This window comes from Nipponia nippon, unplaced genomic scaffold (assembly GCF_047370975.1).
Source record: "Nipponia nippon isolate SJK-2023a ecotype South Korea unplaced genomic scaffold, ASM4737097v1 scaffold_17, whole genome shotgun sequence".
Lineage (NCBI taxonomy): Eukaryota > Metazoa > Chordata > Aves > Pelecaniformes > Threskiornithidae > Nipponia > Nipponia nippon.
The window spans coordinates 12,054,820-12,081,346 of NW_028262333.1; the positions used below are offsets into that span (position 1 = coordinate 12,054,820).

Here is a 26,527-nt window from a genome sequence, read left to right on the forward strand (position 1 = left end):
CCCTATTTTTAAACTCTTTCCCTCAGCATCTGCCAGTGGCCACTTTGAGAGACGCGATGAACCTCTGGTCTGACTCGCTATGGCAGTTCCTGGCCAGGCAGACCAGCCAAATGGCCATATAATGCTACATTTGACCTTGGTCTTCAATTAATTCATATCATGAAAACCCACGAGGTTCTTAAACAGCTGTATTTTCATACTGGCAGTAACATCTCCTGTTGCAACACCCACCAAATTGCATTAAAATACATACCTAACAAAAGAAAGTGCTTTGGATGAAGAATCTAACGTTTCTGGATCATGTAAGAAACGTTGGCTTTGCCCAAAATCCAAACTACGATGTGACAATATCGGATGACAGTCCTCTTCCAACGGATGATTAGTCATCCTTCCAGCCTGCGGGGAAAGCTGAGCTTCTCCAGATTCACTGTCCTCCTGCCAAGATTTGAAAGCAGGAAACGGATCTAGAAGATAAAAAAGGGACACAACATGGTACTTTTCTGTTAACAGAATTATAAACAAGTGTCAAAAGGAAATAAAAATGCGTACCCAATGCTTAGTCTTGTATGCTATAAAGGATGTGGTGTCATACACAACGTGAATAAAAACATTGAAATACATCAGAAAGCTACAAATTCTGTCATATAACAATTGAAAGGAAAAGGTACAGAAATGAAGTATGCACACTAGGATCCCTTTTTCAAAGTGTATCTTGGGAGTATGCATTTCTGAACGGTTCAACAGTGTAAAAGAGCCTTATTTACATATCAGAAATCCAAAGTTAGAAGAATATATTTATTGTCCATTGCAATATTTTGCTGTGGAAATTAGTTTTCATACCTTACGCATGTATTTTGAAAGATTGTCGTCTTGGTTTTGAAGAAGGTAAGCCTGACAATACCTCTTTAGGTACAATACCCATTTGCTTAAGTCTTTTTAAAGGAGTGTTGTTGGGTTTTTAAGTTTAAATCCATCTTGACACCACTGAGAAAAAGAGATTTCTTAATTTGTGGAAGGTGATTTCTTTTAGGCAGGGGATTCCAAAACAATCAATTTATTTAAAATCCCTATAAAAAGCTAGTTGCTCACATCCCTTACAATTCTCAGATATGGTTTTCTTGCTATCTAACAAAAAGCTGACATGGCCTTCCAAGCATTTTAATTTAAAATCCCACCCCCCTGTTCCTCTCAGAGAGCTGCCTATATTTTCCAGTTCAAATCAGAAATTTGAAAATTGGGTTCAAAGTGTGCAGAACAACAATAAAACCCACAAAGTAATCTTTAAAAAAAAAAAACCCTTGTACCTGCTTTCCATTGTATATTTACTAAGTATTAATGGGATTTTTCATTTTGTTTTTAAGCTATAATCTTGCCTGTTTACACAGTACAAGATACAAAGAAGGGGACCTTTTAGAAAAAAGTAAACAAAAAAATTGCAGGTCAGAACATTCCCAAGATTAAGGGACAGCAGGTGAAGGGTTAGTTAGAAAGCAAACCATAAACTATCAAAAGGCAGATAACTGAATGTATGGCGAACCATACTTACCCTCCCCTTCTCTCTGCAGATGCATTGTTTTGAAATCAATGAGGGGAAAAGTGATAGGGCATGGCGCTAATAAAATGAAAAAGAATGGCAAAAATACTAAAGTGAACACACAGCACAGTCAGAACAAACTATACATAACATGTAAAGCAGGAAGATACAGTACCAGGGAAAACATCCCATCTTTTGGGCCAGGCCCTGAGCACGCTCAGCTTCCAAGCAATTTCAATGGCAGGTAAGGATGCTCAGTCCTTAGCGAATTTGAACTTTTTACTGAAAAGGTTTACAAAGAACTGACACAGGAATAGTTAAGACTTATTGTAGTTTAATAAGAGTCTCATGCATCCTCACATTAACAAAAGACACGTTCTAAATATGTTTTTTCTTGTAAATAATAGAAATGGTGGTGATTTCCAAAAAGCAGGACAAATGCAGAAAACATACTCAGAAATACAGATTAACTGATCTGCATTTTTGCCTTAAGCCAGCAAGCATTTGATGTTCATTTTTAAGAACTCTGTTGGTTACAGGCCTTTAAGTTTTCCATCACATCGGCTTTAATAACCCAAATCTTCTAACAAGATTTGGACTAGTACAGATTTCTTTCCAAAGCCAATCTACTTCAGTGGAATGCCACAAGGACTTGCAGTGCCTTGGAAGGCTGAGATCCTAATAACCACCTAAACAGGACTGAAGAGTAGCCAAAGTTAACACACTTTGCAATGAAACAACACCTCTTGTAAAATATCATGATTTTACTACCAAGAAGCTTATAATATAAATTTATATACAGATATGCTACTTTCTTTTCAAAGTAAGGGTCATAAAGCTATTTGGGTAAGTAAAACCAAAGCAACTTTTATGAGCAGATTTAAGGAAATAATGAAAACGGAAGCCACAAACCTTCTGAGAATACACATTAAATCAGATTAACACAAATACAGGATGCAACAAAATGTAATGTGCAAGTAAGCAATTAATGTAAATAAAACACTGAGAACATAAGCAAGATTTTTTTTTAAAAACTTTAGGCAAAGTTATTAACTTGGGCAACAAGAATGAAAATCTGGACTCAGTGTCTTTGGATGCCTGCAAATCAACTTCTATATGACACAACATACTCTGAATGTACAGTTCGCTAGGGCTCAAAAAGGCCAACCAGCACATATTTTACAAATCTAAGTAAGCCAATAACAAGTTGCAACCCTCATCATTTGTAAAAGGGTTAAAAGGGAAGTATGGATTCATGCAGGCAATTAATTTGGAAAACAGTCAACACTGGTGACAAATTAACAATAAGTTATCACCATCTGAGCTTCCAGACAAAGCTTTATATGCTGACACGCTACAACTATCTGCTGCACTGTTAAGCTACATACATCCCAGGTATACTTCACTAATTTTAATATTCATAACACAGCAACCAGAAGTTTAAGTGCAGTCATTCTTTGCTACCAGTGTCTCATGAACATTTGACCATGACACGTCCAGTGACAGCTGTTCTTTGAGATGCCTCTAACAGCTTTTTGGAAGTTAAAACCTCGTTCCTGTGTAGTAAATCTGTACTGTATCTACCAAGTTGTATTTGCAAGTTTTTAAAATTGGAAACAAGTGTACTGTTGGTGGCAGTTCACAGTATTTTAGCAAACTATTATCACTCGCATTTTTTAAGGTGTGATGATTCAGAATATCAACACTAGGCAGAGGAAACAGGATATAAGGAACATGTAAAAAGGTAAGTACTTTGAAAAGATTTTGACAAGAGTGTTTTGCTCTGGTTACAAGGGGGTTATGTTTTTACACAAGTAAAGCAACAGTCTAAACAGTTACCACCAGACATTCCAGCAACAAAGTTCAGTAAAGTCACAAACTTAGCGGCTTGCTAAACCTGGAAGGCCATGAAGAATAAGGTCACAAACATAAGGAATCCTGTCTGAGAGAAAACTATGTTTCAAACATTTTGCTTTCCCTAAAATCCAAATAATGGAGGGAGAAAGGGCACAGAAATAACATCCATCTGCAACTTAAACCTTTATTTGAACATTTAGACCTGTTTCAAGTTGCCCAATGACATGGAAACCAACATCTGACGTTCCTGATGTTTAAAACAAAACAAGCAACAGATTTTTCAGAATAAATGAAATATAAATTGCTGTGTTTAGTAGCTTAGCGATTTTAAGTCAAATACAGCTAGTATTAGAACTTCAGTAGCTTAAATTAAAAAACAAACAAAAAAACCCACAAAAAAAAAACCAAACCCAAAAAAACAAGACAGTGTGAATATTAACTGTATGATATAATCAGAGAAAGTGTTTTTAAGAACTTGGATGAGAGACTCAGGGTCCTCGAAACCATAAGTCACTTTTCAAGGAGAGGGAAAAAAACCCAAACAAACAAACAAAACCACACAAAAAAACCCAAACAAAGAAAAACCCACCAAACCTCTAGTAGGAAACTTAGGCTTTTTTGCTTTCTTTGACTACTGCTCCTTTGACTATTTTTTCTTCACAGTTTTTCAAGGTCCTTAATTAAGTTGCAGATAGTCTGAAACAAGATGGGACCTACGCCATGACACGGTCAATCTTACCATGTGTATAGGAACATATTATTTCGATTGAACTAAAGAAAAAAGCGTAAGTTGTCTGCTGCTTCTACTTTGTCAAATGTTCTATTTATCACTATTAGCTAACTATATTGTGAGCTAAAGGGTGAAAATTACCTTCCCATTTGTCACCATCAGATACATTCTTCAGATCCAGACGTGGTACTTGGACACCCAGAGCTTCCTCTGAAACATTAACATTGCCATCCCCTGACACCTCTGAATCAGTATTTGCGTTAAGATCACAAGTCTTGCTACTTGAATCCTGTATTTAAATAACATAACAGAACAATTTTATTATTATTTAGCAACTGGAAATCAGGTACCTAATCAGTGCCAGTTCCAGCACTTCTGGAAACTTTCTGGGAAAAAATAAATTCTTCTTTCCCAAACTCAAGGAATTATAAACAAGCTTCCCTCCCCCAATAGTAGTCAATTATTTGAATCACAAAACATTCCTTACACGAGATGCATAAGTATAAGCTTGCTCTGCTGCCAAAAGTTTCTGTGAAGCAAGATGATGAGATCACTAACAGAGGTTTTGGAAACCTTGCAGCAGGCCAACCAACATAAGATGTTAAAAGCTAAATTTATTGTTTTTCTTCATATCTGTATTTCATGTAAGTTTACAAGATGCTGTGTATCTGTATATAAATGAAATCATAATCTTACCAGAAACATCTCTGAAGATATTCTATCATTGCCACCAAGCAATATATTATTTTGCCTAAAAAGAAGACACAGACCTAGTTATAATTTTAAAAACAATTTCTTAATGGACAGTAAATACTATACATTCCCTTTACATTTTATTCTTACATACCCTAGCCCAGTTTTAGCAGATATGTAATGTATTTCCCTAAAGCGATAACTAAAATTCTGGGGAGCAAATGTTACACTGCTTCCCCCCCACACACACACTTTGTTCTTCACACAGAATTTCAAGCTGAAGCATGTAAACAACAACTGGACTTGAACCAAGCTGGAAATAAAAACAGCTCAGACCTTTATTCTCAAACTGCGAGTAAATATCTTAAAACTCAATTCAACTCAAACTGAAATTTCAATCAGCCCTGAACTCAAACTGCCAATGAACTTAGTTTTCTGGCTAGTCACCATTACCAGCATTAATTCTTCAATCATTAAGAGCAATAAAACATGCCAAAATATTTTAAAGAAAATAACTTCTTAGTCTATTTCTCTTGCCCAGAACATAGGGTTGTTCACTAAAACCCCATGATATATATAATATAGGCTTGTACTTATTTTCTCTTTTACGTGCATAAGGTTCCATGCCTTTTATAACATCATCACACTCACAGTAAGTGACAAAAGAAAAATACATACCTTTCACTATTATTTTCTCCATCAACATCTGCATCTTTATCACATGGTTTCAATAATACGTCTGCAGTCTGTTGGCAAAAAGTATGTTTAGAAAGATTTGGGAATGCCATTCTCAGCTGAAAACATTGCTGTAATCATCACTGACCACAAAAAACCCTCAAGAACTAAAAGCACAGCTTTTTGTGTGGGGGTAGAAATCATACTTTGTAACTATGCAATATTTTTACATCTAAAGTAAAGCCAGTAACCAGGTGTTTTAATCACAAGAAGACAGAAAATGACTTTCCATCTTCAGACAAACCATTTTTTATCATTTCTTTTAAATATTAACACCAACAGTTCTACTGCAAATTGTCAATCATAGCATGAAGTTTGGAGTGACTAAAACCATGACAGTAAGTATATCCTAGTCTCAAAAAATAACTGAGTTGGATGTAGACTTGTGCTCAGCAGATGTGAAATGAAACAAGTCTGACAGACTTTCTAAAAGGAGCTACTAATCCCTGTTACTAAATAAAGCAGCAACAGAACTGGAAGGGGATGAAGAAATGCTGGCATTTCTATGACACCATCTCACAAAACAAGTTCAGATGAATACATGTTACCATTTTGTTCGCTAAAAGCTGGCACAGGAAGACTGACTACTTTAGGCATTTACACCAAAACCCAGTATTTGATTTCTTCAGAAAGTGTCTTATTTGGGGGAATGTAAGAAATTTGAAATATAAAATATGTCATTTTACAATAACAGATTACATCCGGTTTCAGACTTCAAGGAGTTCTCACAAATGACCTTTAAAACGTCTGAATATAAAATAAAGTTACCCGGAGAGTTCAAATATACATAACAGTTGCCAGTTTTACACTGCTGACAATAATATTCGCACTTATCAGACAAAACTCCATTATTCTGTTTACATTATTTCACTCCTCAAGTCAAATTCCAATTCGGGGAAACCATTTTTAATTACAGTGCATCTGTCATACTCCAGCAGATAATTTCCACCCAGGAGATGAGCTGTGCAAGTCTTGCATAGTCACACTTATTGTAGTTGTGGAAACAGCTGCTTCTGTTTCCATTTCAGACCCAAAGGAGAGCTCACGTGCACATCTTTCGTCTCCTACAACCCAACGTGCCCCTCTCGAACTCCTGCCATACAGAAGAATCAGTAGATTTCTCTTTAACATCTCCCCAAAAGATACAACTCTCCAACATTAACAAGAAGGTAGAAACTAACATTGAAAAACCAAAACCTCATCCCGGCATGCCACCTTACCACTGATATCAACAGACAGAAATGTATCAAAAAGCAAAAGAGGCCAAGAAGGATATCAGGTATGACAACAAAAGCACATCTATACCTGACCGTGTGCTCCCAAGCATCACGTTCCCCTTTATGTCCTTAGCACGGTAACGTACTTGGAACTCTAAAGTGCATGTACTTCGTAAGAAGTGTAATTCACATTTCTCAGCTGTTCTTTGAAACCATTGAAACTGCATAAAATGCACTGAAAAGCCAACAATTTACAGTTTTTGTTTCTCCATCTACATTTGTATTTTCCGAGTTTTGATTTCTAAAGCTCAGCATATATTTTAACTAGGAAGTCAGGAAGAAGTAAAGCGTTAGGAATTAATAGGAGAAACTTGCTCTCTATTGCTTTTGAAGGCTTTCATTGTCAAAAGACTGAAAACCTAAAGCAAATACTACAAATAAAAAGACGACTTACAATAGCCAGTCAGAAAAAGACTTATGGCAGAAATACGCAACTCTACTCTGTAATTTCAATAGAGTTCTTGCAAACAGTATTCACCTGAATTGCATAAAATATCATCTAATTCCAACACCACGTTTTGTGCATTTTGCACCATAGGATAACAATCTAATATTTTTTTTATAAAAAGATTTGGCACTAATGCATCAGGAAGGAACCTGGACAATCAGTACATTCTGTGAAATTTTACTTTACAGAATGGGATTCTAAAACAATATGCTAGTTTAGCGGGAACAATTGAAAATTTTGGCTTGTTAGGTGATTCAAAAGAGTCATTTGGGATCCATGAAAGCAAACAGAAGGCTCGGAGAAGAATACATTACAATAGCAAAAAGCGCTACGGCAACATTTTGTTTTAATAAAAACATAGATTCCAGACAAGACTCACAGTTTCACTATGCTAAGGCATCCATTTCTATCTTTTCAAGTTCACAGACCCATTAAATTTTTCTAGTTAATTTAAGTCTACTAACAATAGCTTTGCTTATCTAGTTATCTTTCAGGAAACCCTCAGAAAGATTTATGGACTCACAGGCAAGAAGCTAAAAACCATTGCAGAAAGTTCTCTACACATGTATAGGAAATCTCTCTACCCATAGACTTCATCATCTAGATTTATGACAACAACAGTTTTACCAAATAAATAAGAAACTATAGATGTGAATTTTTCATGAGAAGTGCTTATTTGACAGCTGCATATGTGTTATTTCATACAGAGTGGTAGAAACTATATTCTCTTGAATATTACTGTTAGACTTGATTTGATTTTTGTCAGCACATATTTTACAGCATTGCTTGATGGCATAAAGATACCCTGAATGAGAGACTGGTGTCTGCTCGCTAATAAAAAAATGCTCGTACAGTTCAGGCCATCATTACAAATCCAGGCCATACATGCTACAAACCTTCAGATTTGATTGTATGTGAAACCTAATAATTTGCAGCTCAAAGCAAAGCTGAGTCATGTTTGTTTTATAGAGAAACAACTATTTCAACATTTACAGTTGCTACAATACTGTGCTTCCATTCAAACTGTATACAATACTTTCTTCTTTCAGTGACATGAAGCTGTTCAATTCAAGCATAATATATAAAAGCAAAGCCAAAATTAAATCTATGACACCTGATTATCCTGTGGTTTGCTGTTTACATTTTCAGTTGCTTTCTGAACTTTAACAGCAACTTCAAGTATCATTAACATTCTATCTTCTGAGCAAAACAGTTTTTAAACAATACAACTAAGTATATTATTTTTACAAGCATGTTAGCTAATATGTGCTCATGCAGCACTCTAGACAGGTTTTTCTGCTTTGGAATACAAATGCTCAATCTTCATAATATTGTCATCTTGAAAAGTAAGTGTTGAACCTCTTTAGGAGGTAACAAGTCTAATTTTCTTTCATTTTTCTTTTGCTCAACACCTCAAGCATAAGAATTCTAAGTGAACACATCAGTATGGAGGGGCACGAGCTATCAGCACAGCAGAAGTCAAATATCTAAGCAACGAGGTCCAAGGAGAAGTAACAGAACCTCCTTCAACTAGGAAGGAGATGAAGGTGTGTTGAAAAGAACGGGATATCTATGCCTACCACAGAAGAAACTGGAAACAGTTTTCTCAAAGGCTGTAATTAGCTAATTACAAAACCACACCTTCCTAGCACAAGCATAGTCAAGAGGCTGCAGTCTCAAGGTGACTGCTACTGCCACCCTTCTTCATACCCTTCTGCCACCTTTCTTCATACAGTAAAAGGTGTGACTAACTGTGGGCTGTGCTACAGTCACAGCTCTAGAACTTCTGCTCCTCAGGAAGCCTTTACTAACACAGATGCTATTCTAACTGGTGCTATGCTTGCTGATACACCGGCTTACCTGAGCAGAAGGAAGGGCTGGTACCTGTGAAAGACCAACAGAAAAATTTTAGTCAGGGTCCAAACAGGTTGCACCAAAGTACACAAAAATTCCTCTGCACCTGTCTACGAAACGTGCACGGCAGAGAAGTCAATTAACTGCACAGAGCAACAGCACCGCATAATGCTATATCAGAGGTATTAGGAAAACTTGGATCTCTAAAGCACTTTGCTAAAGTCACAGCAATTTATGATTTTCATATACAGGAGGCTCTTTGTCTCACCTGAACGCTTTCTTCTTCCTCAGTTACAGTATCATGTTTCATAGCTTCACTGTCTAAATCAGTGCAAACCAATACTTCAGAGCAGTCTCCTGTGTTCTCACTGCTACCAGTGTCATTATCTTCAATAACATCATTCCTAAAGATGAGAACAGAAAGACTTTAGCAACCTGTTGTTCCACCTTTAAAAGGAAAAAACCCACCGTGCTTTTTTTTTTCTCCCCCCCCTTTAACAGCATCAAACATCAGTGTTTGGGTTTTTTTTTCCCCCCAATAAAATTGTTCTGACCAAAACTACTGGTAATATCTACAATTTCAATCACCTGTAGGCAAATTTATAATTATTTATGGAGTTTATATATACTTCTGAGGTTTTCTACAACAGTACGTTGATAGACATATTAAAATGTATTTATTTGATTCTTGTATTAAGGGTCAGGCATACATCCCCCACTTACTATGCTGACCTAAGGAATAAAAGTGCCAACACCCAAAAGCAATGACATATTGAAACTATTGCAACTCGATGAAGTTGCTGTGGCTACACTCCTCTCAATATTGAAGCCAGCTAGTTTACAGCTAGTATCACTATGTTCTTCTCCAGTGAGAAATCCCATTATTTCTAACATTTAATCTTCCTAGAATTCAACTTAAGGCTTGTAATAGCACAACCAGATTAAAACTAGCTTATACTGTATTTATGTCCATATATTCTTTACATGCCACTATCTCTGTTACCACATGATTCTGTAATTCATCACAACAAGCCTTTGACTTCCTTGCCTTCCTTCTCCTTGCTCACAAAGAATTCCAAACTACTTTAAAAAATGCTCCTCCTCTATCTGATAGAGGAGGAGCAACATACCAAACAGGATGGTTCAGAAATTAACATTTTAAATTTTTTTTCTTAATTCCAGCAATGATTTTAAGTTAGTTCTAAGAAATTTGGACTGGATCACCACTTTTTTTAGCTATTCATTTAACTGTGTATTTGCCTTGTGCATAGTCTGCTATGTCATAGCATATGCCTTGTGCATAGTCAGTGCTGCTTTAAAGGACCCAGACAACCTCTTTCAAGAACGCTATCATGTATCCTCTATCACGGTTAATCCACAGTGGAACGATGATCAGAAGCATTTGAAATAGTCACTGTGCCAGAAAAGTATATTGGTTTCAAACCTGCAGTGATGGTGCTTTTAGCCTCTGCTTCTGTGAAGTCAGCCAGCCTTTAAAGCACTTATGCTGTAACTGAAGGAATTCAGCTACAGCAGGTCTTTCAGGTGATTACCCACTTACTTATATGTTACTTCAATGACATTAGATCTCTAACACTAAAACTCAATTTTAATTTATAATTACCAGCAATGATTATTCCTTTTATGATCAGCTGCTAACTTCAGTCTGACCTCTTGTCACAAATAAGACTTCCAAAAACAGTAAAGACTGAACAATTTAGAAAACAGCATTCAAGTCTAAATACTTCACATATTTCAGGCTCTGAGCCACAAAGGAGTTTAGGTATTGAAGTCTTACTTAACATGCATTTTTGGAGTTTGGATGTTAATCATGACCATTTATTTTTAATAAAGCATCAAAATGTACCAACTTCTCAATGCTGCCATGGCAGTCACTACACACATAACCTAGCAAGACTTATAACAAAAATAAAAGCTGATCAAATGAGGCTGAAACTCTATGCAAATAAACTCACAGCGCTCATTCTATCCATTTTTAGCTGTTTTGTTGACACTGGCAGCCAGAGCAGTAAAACAGCTATGTTGACGTGGAAAGCTAGGGTAAAGATACTGAAACAGCAGCTACAGTAGCTTTCATATGGTAAAATTCTGTCTTAAGTAACATCAGTGAGATAAGAATGAAAGCACTGGGGTAAATTTAAGTTCTTGTGCTACTCGCACAGAATTCAGCAGTGAAGCAGTTATACTTCACAACATTTTTAGCTATAAGATCAATTTAAAATATTTGCTTCCAGGGCTGTTGATTACTGGCAACTGATGGAAGCTGAGTTGGTTTAACACAGGAAACACTGAAGTTAATAGCAAGTCATAACTTCTGTTTTGGGTTGAGGTGGAGGACTGGGGTAGTTTGTTTTGGAGGAGTTCAGATATACAATCCTATGGAATTCATTACAGATAAAAAAAAAAAATCTTACTGGTTGTTAGATCCTTCCTCATCCCCGCTGGGATTTTTTGCTTCATTGTTACAGCCCAGTCTGTGTTGCTGTATATGTTTAAGATCATTATCTAAGCTGCTCTGCAGGTCGAAAAGGTGCTGTTCCACAGCTGCTCTAATTGTTCTTTCTAAAATGCTAAAAAGAAAAAAAGACAGAAAATTCGTATTAAGAATTCTCCTTTTGCGTTGATCAACTATGCAGAAAGGCAGAGATAAACTTTACACACAACGGGAATCTTTGATGACAAGCACTTCAAGGCAAAAAGACACTAACTATACCAAAAAGGCAGTGGAAATTACTGCACCTACTAAGATTTACATAAAGTATTATTAACAGTATTTTAAGAATAATCAACCCATCACAATGACTAACTTTTTTTTAATAACTATACACAAAAACTTATAAAAGCCTGATATATTAATGTGACAGTAAAACCCTGTGTCTGTAACAGCCCAGAGTCAATCCTGGAGCAGGTACCACTTCAGCACCGCTGGCTGTAACCCCTCCTGAACGGGGCTGTAATCTTAAAAGCCAGAGCCAACAAATAGCAGACATAATGAGCAAGTACCTGATGAAGGACACGGGATATACCTAAAGATACATCAAGAAGAGAACAGCATTCTTTAAAAACAGACTACTCTGTTGAGCGCTTCTTAGCTGGCTCATCCAAAATACACAATTAGGCCTACAAAAAAAAGTCTCCCATAAGAATCAAACTATTTCACCCCATTTTTAACTCTGGAATTGTGCATTTATTTTTCCTCCACATTTGTACACGCAATTCCATTGAACTGTACTCAATATTAACAACTAGAAGTGGTGCTAAAAATACAATACAAATACTGTCATCATTTTAAAGTCAAACATCTATGACTTATCTAAGTACAAAACCAAAGCGTTTTGGAATCTAGGTTCTACCATACTGTGCTCTCATGCTTCTGCAGCCACCAGCGCTGACACACATTAGTTTTTTCCTGCATTAGTGTTAAATGCCGTAAGTGAAATACTTCACACTAGAATATCTTCATTCATAACTGTAATCATCAAACCTACTGCATTCCTTTTTCTTGAAAGAAGACGTATCTTACATGCGTGTTCTAGTAACAGCACAATTCAAACATATTTTAATTATACTTACTCTGCAGAGGCTGGCAAGATACTTATGGGAGAGATATGAGCACTGCAATAAAGAAGAAATAAGTTAATGTAATGCAAAAATTTATCACGCTAAATAGAAACCTTGAAGTCAACAGAAAGCAACCTAGAAAATACTTAAAGACTGCATGCAACGCGGCTAATAAAAGTAGAATAACTATTTAAAGAAAAAAATTGATTTGCAGCCCCTTTATTATTTAGACAAAGACATCTTAAAGAATGCTGTCACGAGACAAAGTTGTAGAAGTAGCAATGAAGATTTCCATCTCTCAAGAGCCAATACTCGGTATATTATGCAGCTATAAGCTCTCAGATGTATGGTCTTTCCCATGGGAAATACTAATCACTTAGTCTCCAAATATTTCCTGACACCTTGCTTAAGAATGTAGATTTTAACCTTGCTGCCTAAAGCAAATTCCACATCACTCTGCTTTCCTCCACAACTGCAATTCATAGAGATCCTTCCCTGCCTGTCAGACTGTTGCATAATTTTATTCTGCAACGTTCAACAGATCTGCAGCACTCTCCCCGGACAGCTACACTTCAAGTGCAAGGCAGGTGCCTTCCAGAGGTTTTGGGACACGAGCTAGCCATTTGGAAGTCTCCTAGCGCAAGCCACTTCAGCCTAGAATATTAAACTCCTAGTGGGGGTGGAAGGGGGGAAATCAGTGTAACTACCACAAGTGAGTTCAAGTAAGTTAACTCATGTGTATGTGGTCCCTCTACAATTTTCCATTAATATGATCAAAATTCTTTCATTATAAACAGAATACTTAAATTTTAGACAAAGTGGCGTCTAATATACTAAGAATGAAATAAAAGAAGAAAACTCTACTGCAAATGGCAATGACTTGCAACTTACATATCTTATTCAGAAAAAAAATACTAACTTTATGTCAACTAGGAGGTGGGGAAGGAGGTAAACAAATGCTTTTTCTTCTTGTTATATATAACTAAGCTCAAAAAGCTGAAAAACAGAATTTTAGTCTTCTCTTTACCACGCAACAACACTGTTGGCAGCCAAAGTTGATTTTAAATATTATTTTCATGAATGCGTAAAGCAAACTCAAATACGAGGGAGCTTGCCACTCCACTGGAGAACAGGTACTACCTCTGCAAGATAGTTTTGACTGACATTAGCCTTGCTTGCGCTAAAAAATGTAGACAGTCTCTCTGCTTACCCAAGAATAGTTTTAATACAGCAAGGAATATCTTGGTTAGACCTTATCGAGTTTATTAGCAGTTCCACCACCGGAGAGGTAAGATAGAAGCAGAAGTCTGAAGCAGACTTTCTATTTTTTTTCTTCCTCTAAGTAGATGAAACACAAGCAATAAAGGACTTCCAATTAAACATTAGCTGATAAGGAAAGTAGTTAAAGTATTTATTTAAAAAATAATTATGCCCTTTTGCCTTAGACAACTTGTATTGGGCCAAGAGCAGAATGCACTGTATTTAAACACCACCATGTAACAACTGAACAAGCAGGTGCTCACAGAAGCTTTTAATTTCTTTTTTGTTTCTTTTTTTTTTTTTTTAAGTGGAAACTTGACTTTGAATCAAGTGCATTTGTTTACCTGGGTGAAAAAAAAAAAGCAGATCTATTCCAAATGTTTTGACAGAACAGGCAGCTCTACACTACTATTTCAAAATAGACATTGCCACATAGCTTTGGAAAACTAAAACACCTGATGTAGAAGCCAGATCTTGTAGCTGCTAATTTCAAAGCTGCTGGATCAAACAACTGAGGGTGAACACACTGGCATTTTGGTTTTTTCTTTCAAACAAAGAAATGGCAAGAAAAAGTTTACAACTTAAGATATTTACATTTCATTGATATTTCTGTGCACAAAAGTTCAGCATAGCCCTACTACTTGTACAAAGTAAGTTTTCTGATAAACACATTTTGTTTTGACAATACTTGAAAATAAAAAATGAAGACATGAAGCTGTGAATAAGTTTAGCTTCACGAACAAGATAAGAGAGAGGAGGAGCATGAGCAAGAATCAGTGAAAAAAACAGTAAGATTTCAAAACAAAAAAATGTAGTTTTAAGTATCCCATCTCAGTATTTTCAGTAAGTTCTACAAAAGCTGCATTATAAAAGGTATGCTTATGTTCTAAAAGGACTAATACATAATTGTATACATTGATATCAATTTACTATTAAAACACAGTCACTCCTAGGACAAATTGGGAGGGGGGGGGGGGCGACACACAATCGGAACACAGAACACTGCAACACTTAGTGGTAAAAGAGAGCAAAAAACACTCAGTCAAGGGCACAAGTACAAATACTATTTATAGGAAACTGTGATGGCCTGGAATCCTTTTATTCTACCACTTCAGAGAATGAGGAACTGTGTCAAGAGTGGGGAGAATCAAACTCATCGCCGAAGAATCCAAAAGATTCCAGACACGGTTCACAACAAAATTTTCCATCTTACTGCCTAACCTTCAGCCCCCGGCATAGGATCGTTCACCAGTGCTTTTATTAAACACCTTTAGATGCATTAGAGGTATTCAGCAGAAAGTGTGCATAAATCAGCAGTATTGCAAAGCCTGAAGAATCCTCTTACTACGTAAAGAATATCTTACGTCTCCAACTAATCACTTTAGCAATTAAGCATTTCTTGAAAGAAATGTGTCAATCGCTCTTAGCTGAAAATATATTACAACTTCCAAACTGATGTACCACAGTTCAAGAATACTTTTCAAAAGCTGTAATTTATACTGCTACACAGAGCCTTAACGCAGCATGACACAGCAAGACACAGAAAGGTAAACATCTTTGTTTCATAATGCTAACCCACTCCCGGGAATCCCTTTCGCACTGTCTCCCTACCTATAAAGAGTCCCGGTAAAAACATACCTAGAGACAGAATAATACATTAACTAGAGATAAAACATTTCCAAGTTTTTCTTGGTAATTTACTGACTGTACACAGATTCTTATTTCTTATTAAAAAGAAGAATCAGTTGTGATGTTATTTCATTTCACATCTCCAAAATACATTTTATCTCACATAATTTTAAAGTTAAAAAAAGTCTTATTTGCAATCATATCAAAGCAACATTTTCCTTTCATATATTTACCTGTGCAGCAGAACTTTACAGGCCATTCTGATTATTTTTGCTATCCCAAATGAGCACTTCATGTAAAAATGCTTCATTTGAAAAACAGCAAAGCGTGATGTTGGCTGCTGGTTGTGCATACTGCTTGCTGGGATTTGGTGGCTGCTTGTCAGACAGCACTTCTGGAGTGCTGCACTAAACCCTGCAGTCTAAATAGAAATAGACTGCAACATGAGGTCACTCCTGACAATAAGCTGCCCAATCAACACTTGAAAGCTTTCCTAACATGTTGTTCATAGATTTTCTAGGACAGAAGCAGGGACAAGGATTTGGATATCAAAGAGAGCTCTAAACTAAAACAATAATGTATTTTCTAGCAATTCACACAGTTGCATTGGTTAGCCTTACTATACGTGCATTTTGTCTCACTTTGGTGCTGTTAATATAGCCTCTCTCTCACTGATCAGAGCTAATTGAAACAAGAAAGGGTTAACAAAAATATCACACAAGCAGTGAGGAACTCGCCCTTGTCATTGCATTTAATATAGACAAAGCAAACTGCTTATAGAACTTACTACTTTTCATATCTCATATTTTTACACGTGTAATTTTGAAAAGCTCAAAGAACATATAAAGAGTTTTTATATTAGGCTTTTGACTGACAATATTTGAGATGAACTGCAAAAAGTAAAGCAAATACTGCTTGGCAAAGCACAGTGATGAAAAATTTGGAATAATGACAGGGAAGGATTCTAAAGCGATTACTTCAACAGCATGTCTTAGAAGTCAGCTGCAATGCTGAGTCAGTCATTATCTTCTCCGAAAGTCAGGACAGCAAAACCAAAAGAGCCATGGTGAAAAGGCTTCTGATAATGGAGAACACAATGTTTCCTTTACATACACAATGTCAACTCGTGTGCAACAAATGCTCCCTGATTGGGTTAAAGGGCTTAAAGATCATTCATCATGTTTATTTTAAATACCGTTTTCAAGCAGTCACTAAATCAAACTGCATTAATGATTACCCACATTCTCACCAGATCTCTCTCTAACTCAAAGTCAAATTAACACCATGCAGTGCATGAAGGTCATATGTTTCAGAAAGAACAAACAGAACAAGTAAAGAAAAAAGGTAGTGAGCAAAATTAAGCAAGTTATAGCCCAAATAACTAGAAGGAAGGTCATATACCCCATCGTATGAATCAAGATAACCCATCTTTAACATACGGAACATGCAACCTCAGCATTCTTTTCCTTCTCTCCACAAAGAGACCAATATATACAGATATTTGGTTCCCAAAATCTGACAATAGCAAAGAGGGAACAAAACTCCAGGTTAAGGAACTGCAAGAATCATGTTTAAGATCCACTTCTCCTCCTCTCTCCTTTATAAACTGCTGCAGGCCCTGTATCAAGACAAACATCCCAATAAACCTGCATTAACATTTGGGAGTTTTAATTTTTTTTTTTTTTTTAATATCACGAAACTAAAATGAAAAAAGGCTGTTAAATGCATACTATGAAGACCTTTAAGTTTGGAAAAACAGTTACAGCATTTATAGTGCTTAAAAGTTTAATAAAGCATACTTTCTCATTCTCTGTAATTTTTTTTTAAATGTTTCCTGCAGTTGTTCTGGTTTTACAGTCAAAATTCTCTTTCTTCTTCTACAGGATTCCTCCTTATCCTTCCCCACAAATTATGTAAAATGCCAACCATAATTAATGCCTATTAATTTTTAATTAACTCTAAACACAGTGCAAAAATGTTTTTCTCTTCAGGCTATCAAATTTAAACTCTCAAACATGTTGAGTTTGTCACTACTGCTGCGCTTACACATTCCACAAGCAACTAAATACCTGTGAATAGTTAAATTGCTTTAAAACTTTAATTGGAAGAAGGAGCACTTTTGTAGAAGTTCCAATTGCAGCAACTTTTTTTTTTTTTAATTTAACTCAAAATTAAACAGCTTTATTGCTGACAAGGATAATTAACTATTAAAATATAGTTTAAATTACAAAACATAATTATATTTTTCTCATTTTATATTTTACAAATTCTTGCAATGACGTAGAAGGAAGCATGCAGCTGAACGCATTTCAAACCTGAAATCCACATTCTTGAGACTACTCAAGTCTTAGGCAGTAAACTTACTTGTGATTTTCCCTGCATTTCTTCTGCTTTTAGTTACACTTTTATTATAGATTCTTCCTCATGCCTCCCTACAAGTTCTTACATGCAACGCCCATACCTAACACACGCTGTAGAGCTATGTAAACTATAATACAAGTAAAGCAGCCTTAAAAATTAAAACTTGTGTACTACAAGTAAGTAAAACATAAACCTGTGTATTACAAGCAAGTGCAAATAAGCTCTCAAATGGAAATACCATTTTAAGTTAATGCATCTCCTTCATGAGGACTGGTCTTAATTAAAAGCTGACTTACATGCCAATATTCCTGCCTGTATTACACTTTGCAACTTCCAAACTTGCTCACAGCTCTCTACCAGTAGAGCCTATCCAAACAGATCCCTCTACAGAGTCTGGCTCTTAGGCAGGTAACACAGGTCCCTCCAGATTCAGCAGCCATTATACCTGTCTGGACAATGCGAGACCTTGGCTTTCTATGCATTCTTCTAAACTTTTTTTTAAAAAGCAGTTAACAAATTAACCTTCAACTTGTGCATAGGTGCCATAACCTGTATTGATAAAACAAAGAAACATCAGCCTCTGAAATAAATTTAGTTGGCAGAATTTAAATTAACTGAAGAAGGATCTTCAGGTGTTTTACAAATATATTAACAAGTCAACTTTCACAAAACAGAGTATCCAGAGCCTTCATCTTAACTCAAATTAAGGAGACTTTCTGGACCCTCGCATCAAGGTTTTTTTGAAAGCAACCCATTCTACAAAGCCTCACGTATAACCTTACACAATGCCATCTTTGAAATGCTCAAAATTTCCTCCACATTGCTCCTGTGAAAGGCTTTTCTAGAACATGTAAATTCCAACCTAAAAATCATTAATGGTCAATGTTATCCCACTTGCTCTCCACTATCCTTTCGGTCATATATAGTTCCTCTTCATCCCCAGTGTTTTCTCTCTAGCACATATTCACAAAGTAATCACATCTACAGAGTCTTCATTACAATTGTTTATGAAATATATTCCACTGTACTCTAGTGAAATAAGAAAGTACTTTCCTCATTTAACACTTGACCAAACTGGACATAAAAAACACCTGGACAAACAAATTTTCATAGGTTTAGAAATTAATTAGGATCATGTAAGGACACAACTCTGCTCACTAGCACATGACAAGAAATAGTCCTAGGATTTCCCACGGAAAGAGTGTGGTGGAAAGATAGCACAGAATGGGTTTGTATCTACCAATGTTCAGATTCTTTTCATATGCTACAAGATTTACTGTTTAAATACCACTTTACAGTTTCACTAAAATATACCCTTTTTCCCTTTCTCTGCATAAATCACTGTAGTTAATCCAATATGAGTTCTACAGGGATTTCTCTTCTGAATTGGGAACAGTTATTTTATCCCATATTTTACTACTACAAGAACTGCACCTACTTCTAAAGCTTCAGTTTGTAGACACCACCACTTATCTCAAAAGCCTGACAGCTTCTCTCTCTCAGAACAGACTACACTCCAAATTTGAAATCCAAACTCCAAGGTGGAAAAAAGTTACCTTGTTGATGCTGCAGCGCTCCTGGAATCCGAGAGACTCCCTGTCATGTCTAGATGCACCACAGCTGGCCTTTCAACAGGTTTCTCTGTGCCATCTTCTGGAAGTTCTTCAGACTGCTCAAGCTTTACATCTTCCTCCTCTTCCAAGAGATCATTTATCTAACAAAAAGATTTATTTGCAGTTAATGGCTTAAAAAGTTCTTTTAAGAATTCCAATGAATTAAAAGAGCACGAGAGGTATAAAAACAATATACTTGTAATTTTTCAATTTTAGAAAAACAGGCACATTATACTTGCTTTTATGTAAAACCATACATTCCACACTATGAAAAAACTACATAACCCTTTTGAAACACTGGGCAAAAACTGAAGAGAGAAGCACCTTTGATGCAGTAAATGAACACAAGCAGAATCAAGGAACAACAAAATCCTAGCCACACTGAAGTCACAAGGCACAGAACCTTTCCTCCTCTACATATAAACCAGGGACAGATAGTTCTCCTCTATTCCATAGGTAGCCTTATTCATATATGAGAAGCATTTTCAAACCCTTCTATGGAAGACAATGTGGAAGTCTAAGGATCCAAACTTTAACATACTGAATGAATACTTATAATGGCAAATGTAAGAGCAAGAGCATTAAGAAGTTTATGAAGCCTCTTGTCTATTTTTGTTTGTTTCCAAACACAGAAGATGTTTTTACTGAAGCAGTAAAATATAGCCAATTTAAAAACTGAAACAATATAGCCAACTGACAATTCAATACAGCCACCTTCATTCTTCAAAAAGCAACTATGTCTAAAAGATAAAAAGGTAAACACAATGAAATTGTGATTCGCGAAACCACTCTGTGATTGATTACTGATCTCCCAAACTTGCAAACCCAAGAATTAAAGTATCATCAGTAGCCTCAAGAAAACATGCTTTATAATAGCTGCCACATGAGTATAGAATAAAACCACTGAATTAAGAAAAATTGAAACTTTAGAAGTTTAAGACTACACGGAAGGCAGAGAGGAGGTATGTATTTAAGAGGGGTGTGATAAGTTATATGGCACTACATTCAGGGCAAGAAACGTATTTACCCCGACTTTCCTCTGCGATTGCAGGAGGATGGAACCAAGGGCAAGCCCACCCGCACGCAGGCAGCGGCCAGTGGGGCTGCGCCCGGGTGGAGAGCTGCCCTTCTGCACCCCCAGCGCCCGCCCGGCGGGGAGCAGGACCCAGCCCAGTGCACTGTTGACATCTGGTGGAGACACCACGAAATTAAAGGGACACCCCACCGGGCCTCAAACTTAGGGAAAAAAACAAAAACAAACCCACACAGCGTTACGCTTGAGAAACCCTTTTCCTAAAACATATAATGACCCACAGACAAGTCAGGAATTTTAAAGCATGAGAGCACAGACCATCTAACTATACTTTAAAAAGCAGTCATCCTAACCTCAGGTGACAGCCCTCAGCCTCTGGCTGCAGAAGTTACAGCCCAGCTTTATTTAGCAGCTTCCTGCATGCTGTGTCAGTTCTCGGTGCTAGACGTATTCCTGCAAAGAGCTGAAGAGACAGCAAACACTGCAAAGCTGCAGCACCTCACTAGAAGAGCTAGCGGAGCAGAAGCTGCTCAATCCAGAACTCGCTGCCCACGCTTGGCAGACCAGACCAACGGGTAAGGTGTCTACTGCAGTGAAGAGGAAGCAACCAGCTGCCCTAGTACTTGCTTTACCTGTCTTGCTAGAGGAGGGGTTCATGGGATAGTTAGGCTTCAAAAATTCAGTATGTCTTGTTACCTACCTTAGCAACTGCTGGTTATTTACCCTTTTTCTTCTTTAAAGAAAATACATCATTTCTTAAGCCAACTGAATATGAGAAAATTCAGTTTGTAGCTTTCCATATTTCTGAGGCAGGGTTTGAGCCAAGATTTTATTAACAATCCATGAACCTGGCTTTGATGATACAAAAAGTACTTCTTCCGTGCATTATCACTTACATATCACAACTTGTTAGAATTAAAAATATTTGCCAACAGAAGAAGGTTGTATCACAATACCACATTTTCATTTCCCTAGCAACTCTCCATCTCTATTTACCCTGGCACGACACAGTATTTTACTTCACAAAGTTAAATTTGTCATGAGGAAAGGCAGAAGAGTGATAATGGATACCAATCTTGGCAGTTCAATACTACAACCTGGAGTATTTCTATTCTACTCAAGTTTGTTTCTCTAATTTCAACCTTTTTCCCCACGAATGTCAAGATGGTATTTTGAAGTCTTAGAATCAGAAATACCATTCAAAAATTTTGGCATAGGGAAACACCGCTGATAACATCATCAAGTAGAGTGCGAGACCCTGCATGTTTCTGTAAGACACACCTAGCAGTATTATTGACCAAGACCAACAACAGTGTGGTTCTGCATTCACTTAACAAACAGTTCTCCATTCCTAAAAAGGTAATTAAAAAGCTATACTGTTTATATAGCATAACAACGTCTATGTCGGGCAGGATAGCATTGTTGATTTAGTTCCTATGTATTTTTCTACACAGCATAGCTATACTTGCTACAAAGCAACAATTTCACAAGCATACCTATGTTAAGAAAATGCATTTAAGGAAACAGCAGGTTTTGTCAGTTTGCAAGAAACTACTGAAAGGCGTACTAAAGAAAACTATATTTCAACATATCTTTCATAAACGTAAATGTGTATAACAGATACTTATGTGATAACATACTGCCATTTAAAATATTCTTACCTGCTCAGTTATTGAGCTTAAATCATTAGTAGATGAAAAGTCTTCCTCTTCGTTTTCAAAGAATTCATAGTAGTTCTCCAGAAGTCCCGCCATTATTCTGCTAACTATTTCTTGTTCTTTCAGATCCTCCACATCTGTGTAAATGCTAAAGATTTCAACACTGTTTCAGTTCAAAAATCTAAATCCAACTGTTTCCCCAAAGAACTCCTGTGAATGACTTCTGTGACTAAGGGCTACATATCACACCATTAACCCTAATCCATTCTGAACACACAGAACTTTGTGTGCTTTCACATTACTGCATTATAAAGTTTTACACTAATTTATATTTAAAGGTGATGAAGTAACAACTATTTAATCAATTAACTTTTCATGAGGAACATTTAAAAGTATTTTAAAGTCAATATTTTGAAGTCAAGTCCTGTTGAGAGGAAAGCCCAGTATACGTTTGTACTTTCACAGCTTTCTCCCCGAACTGCTTTCTTGCTACAAATAGTAATCTTACACACTATCTCTGAAAAATTCAAACCTCAGTATAATTACAGTAATGCAACAATCAAATCAGTGGTTTCTAATGCCATAGCTCAAAGACAAGCTGTTGTTTAAATCCAAGCAAAAACTGTAATACAAAACTGGGGTGAGAGAGTGTGATGGAAAGAAAGATATTGCCCAAAATATATTGTGTACTTGCTACTGTTACTCATGGACTAGGAAAGTCTTTAGACTACAGATGTACACTGTCAAATTCACATAAAAAAACCTACATGAACTTTTATAACTAACTTACTGAAAAACATCCGGGCCGAAGACTGCAGCTAAAGAACTTGCCGACCAAATTTCTTCATGATGCGATGCTACATTAGCTAAAAATTTACATAGAAACTTTAACAAACTGTAATTAACAGGTGGAAGCTGCTGCAAGAGGAACCTCAACTTTCTTCCAAATTCATCTTCATTATTATAATCTGAAAAATGTAATAAAAATATTTTAGTCAGAGAAATAAAACATCTGCTTTTTCACATTTGATATTGATCAACTTTTTGACTCTGACAACAATTACTTACTTCTGAAGTACAACTAATTTGGTCAGACCACAGCCCAAAATGTCAGAATTTGACTTGCATTTGTTTGGTCTGAGATTCTCATGCTAAATTTCTCCATGGAAAGAGGAGGGAAAAAAAAAAAAAACCACACACAAACACCCCAAACCCAAAACCTGAAGTGTCCAGCCTACATATCCAAACAGTATTTACAGTGGTATTCCTTCGTAACAATCTATCTGTCCCAGCAGCTCATCCTCTCATTTCAGTCTCTGGATTAGTCTCTTCCTCTCTGATCTTCCCAAGAAAGGCGGATAACTCATCTCCTATTCGGTAACTCTTCAATGATGTTAGAGGTTTGGAGGGTTGGTGAAGCAGCAGGGGAACATAACAAAAAACCCCTCTCCAGTCTTGTTCCCATAGCACAGTACCATCAGATTACCTTCCCTAATGATAAATTAAACTACAAATTTAATTTATTCTGTGAAGCATAAATTGATAACCTAAACCAATGATTTCCACCGTATTCTCCTCTGCAAGTCCAATCAGTAGTTTTCAGCATGTTTTCCCCAAGTAATGCTCATTCAACTTTCTGATTACACAGGGCTAGCTCCTCCATATCCTTTCATTTTACCACTGTTCTATAACAATTGCTTTGCAGAAGAGCTCTAGAGACAGCAACAGCTCCAGAGAGAGCGAGCCAACTTAAAAGCTACTTAAATTGTCCCCATTTCAGACAAGCTACTTTGATACTTTTCCCTCTACAAGCATCCCATTCTCAACAATCTACTTCCTTTTATAATACTTAACTGATGAATACAAGCAATCTCAATGCAATCATCTTAACATATACCTAGCCTGAAGCTTGCCGATTCAATTGCAGGGTCACCATAAAACTTCCCCATTCTCACCCCACATTTAACTATATCCTTCATCAAAATATCTCCCCATAAATCTCATTTGTTACATTATCAGCCTGATAGGCAAAACGGTTCAAAGAGTTTACAACTGTTTGTACCTAACAGAAATTCCATATAAAGGAAAAGAAATGTCAGGAAAGCAAAACGGGAGAAAAACTGATACTAACAGGCCTCCCCTTCTGTCTCAGACATTTGAAAACTCTTCTCAGATCAGTGAGAAAGGGAAAAGGATGTTTGAAGATGATGAGCAGTCACTCTACCCCTCTAGATGAGAGAGCTGAGACATCCTAGTCCTTAATATCAAATCAAAGTAGTAAATTCCCTGTTGTGTATGTAAAGTAATACCAAAACAGCAACTGCAGGGCTTCATTTGCTCAGACACAGTCAACATCTGCAGTATTTGAATACAGGTAACCAGGCACAGAAAAATAGTTCTCTCCACACCGTAACACAATAAAATGAATATATTATTGTTCGTTTTTACTCTAGAAATGCATTTAGGAAACAGAGCAGCAAAAGAACCACAAAGTAGACCTTCAAAAAAGGGAGCAAGAGAGAGGTGATAGTCAGACCACCTTCCACATACACACATAGATGTTTTGTCTAACCAAACTGTCCCAAAATTTAGGTTCTCAACAACAGCCAGAGACCTAAAGTGAGAACGCTCTTACCTGTAACTGAAGTCCTCTGACAGTAAACCATGGATACACATTTCTGGGACACGTGGCCTAGCGCATTTGGATCAAATTCACACTTCAATTACCAAAATCACTTGCCTTTGAAGAAACACCATTAGGCCTGCACAGAACGAGCCTCTAAAGATGCACATAGGCCACACTTTGTTGTATAACTAAGTTGATTTGAGGACTAAGCTTAACCTAATGATATGGAAGGCCTGCTAAAGAGGGAAAATACCAGAAGTTAACATATGGATCCAAAATTACTACCCCCTTCTGCATTTCTGTAAGCAATTCCTCTGCCTAAAAATGCAGCTGATATTGTAATTCTGGAAACTGAGATACGTCTATCAGACAATCAAAATATCAAAAGCCAAAACCTGAGTAGAGGAAACCGAAACTCTAATTTTAGTATCAGGAAACAACGTTTAAAGGTTTATGTGTTTTGATTTCCTTGGTACAGATAACTTGAAATCTTTCTGAAATTACTTTATTTTACACTTCAAAAAAAACAGTAAAGACAATAAGCTGCAAGTTTAAGTGAAGTTTCACTGTATATTTAACAAAAGGGAACTAAATGGGGACTTATATGCCGAAGAACAGCTCTTTTCCCAAAACAACCCATATGTAAATCCTTCCACAGTCATCTATTTAAAGACGGAAAAAGCCCAGTTTTCACAGTATATTTTACAAGTCATAGAAGGGAATTACACTGTCACACCAGGAGACTATACCTCAATCTCATTTCCAGTCCTGATAAATAACATTGCAAATCAAGGTGCATAGCAGCATTAGCTGAGCAACCAGCAGCATTCTGCATTACTGTCTCAACAATCCTTTTGTTACTTATGTTTTTCAGGAGGAAACAAACAAACAAACAAACAAACAAACAAACAACAGTTTACTAGCTACTTAGGTCCAATGAACTATGACATTAGCAATGCAGACCATACAGCAGATATATCACTAATGAAATTCCCAATCCACTTCAGTTTCTCATTACTGCACAGGACAAACAAACAGAACTTCAGCCTTAACAAGCTTCCTGGTCAGCAGCTTCCAAAAATTGTTTCCAGCACAAGACTATTTAGTGCCTCACACATCAGTGTTCAACCTCTGCTCACCAGCTATCCAGATAAGCACCCCACATTCAACATTTCAGGATATACAGGCTACCGGGGAGGAAAAGGAAGCAGCTTCACGCTGCTGCAGATGACCCTCCAGTTCAGCACTCGGTAAATATAGCATAACAGCATATGAAAACTATGCTATACTCCCTCAACCTACAAACCAATTCCCACTCTGAATGAACAGGACTATCACGAGGGCTATCAAGTTCTTATCAGGAATAAACTCAACAACAGAAAATAAAATTAAACAAAAATGTGCACCTTACAAAGCAAAACAAGCCCAGCACTTGGCGAGAAGTACCAACTGACACTGGAAAATGAGTAACACCCCTGAAGAGTGACAAAACAGGAAAACTATCAGTTATGTCAGGGTGCAGAACTCTGACATCACTGTACCCTTTAAGGACATTACTAATGTAGTGCTGCAAGACAAGCACTTTTACTCATCAAGTTATGAATCAATTCCAACACCACTCAACACAGCATAGGCCA

The 26,527-nt window shown here is 36.7% G+C and overlaps 1 protein-coding gene across 6 annotated transcripts in view; it reads right to left on the bottom strand.

Annotated features, from left to right (window-relative positions):
* Positions 1 to 26,527, bottom strand: part of FAM13B (family with sequence similarity 13 member B) — a 68,012-nt gene that overhangs the window by 11,301 nt on the left and 30,184 nt on the right. For 5 of the 6 annotated variants that reach the window (XM_087753761.1, XM_087753763.1, XM_087753758.1 and 2 more), the window contains exons 5-16: positions 23,055 to 23,232; positions 22,268 to 22,412; positions 19,517 to 19,674; positions 12,723 to 12,764; positions 11,564 to 11,719; positions 9,397 to 9,532; positions 9,135 to 9,158; positions 5,493 to 5,560; positions 4,818 to 4,872; positions 4,263 to 4,410; positions 1,547 to 1,612; positions 254 to 464 (exon numbers count right to left, since the gene is read on the bottom strand). In XM_087753761.1, the coding sequence (XP_087609887.1) occupies positions 254 to 464; positions 1,547 to 1,612; positions 4,263 to 4,410; positions 4,818 to 4,872; positions 5,493 to 5,560; positions 9,135 to 9,158; positions 9,397 to 9,532; positions 11,564 to 11,719; positions 12,723 to 12,764; positions 19,517 to 19,674; positions 22,268 to 22,412; positions 23,055 to 23,232 (1,387 nt within the window). The remainder of the gene's footprint in view (positions 1 to 253; positions 465 to 1,546; positions 1,613 to 4,262; positions 4,411 to 4,817; positions 4,873 to 5,492; positions 5,561 to 9,134; positions 9,159 to 9,396; positions 9,533 to 11,563; positions 11,720 to 12,722; positions 12,765 to 19,516; positions 19,675 to 22,267; positions 22,413 to 23,054; positions 23,233 to 26,527) is intronic. The other variant, XM_087753762.1, reaches the window with a different exon arrangement.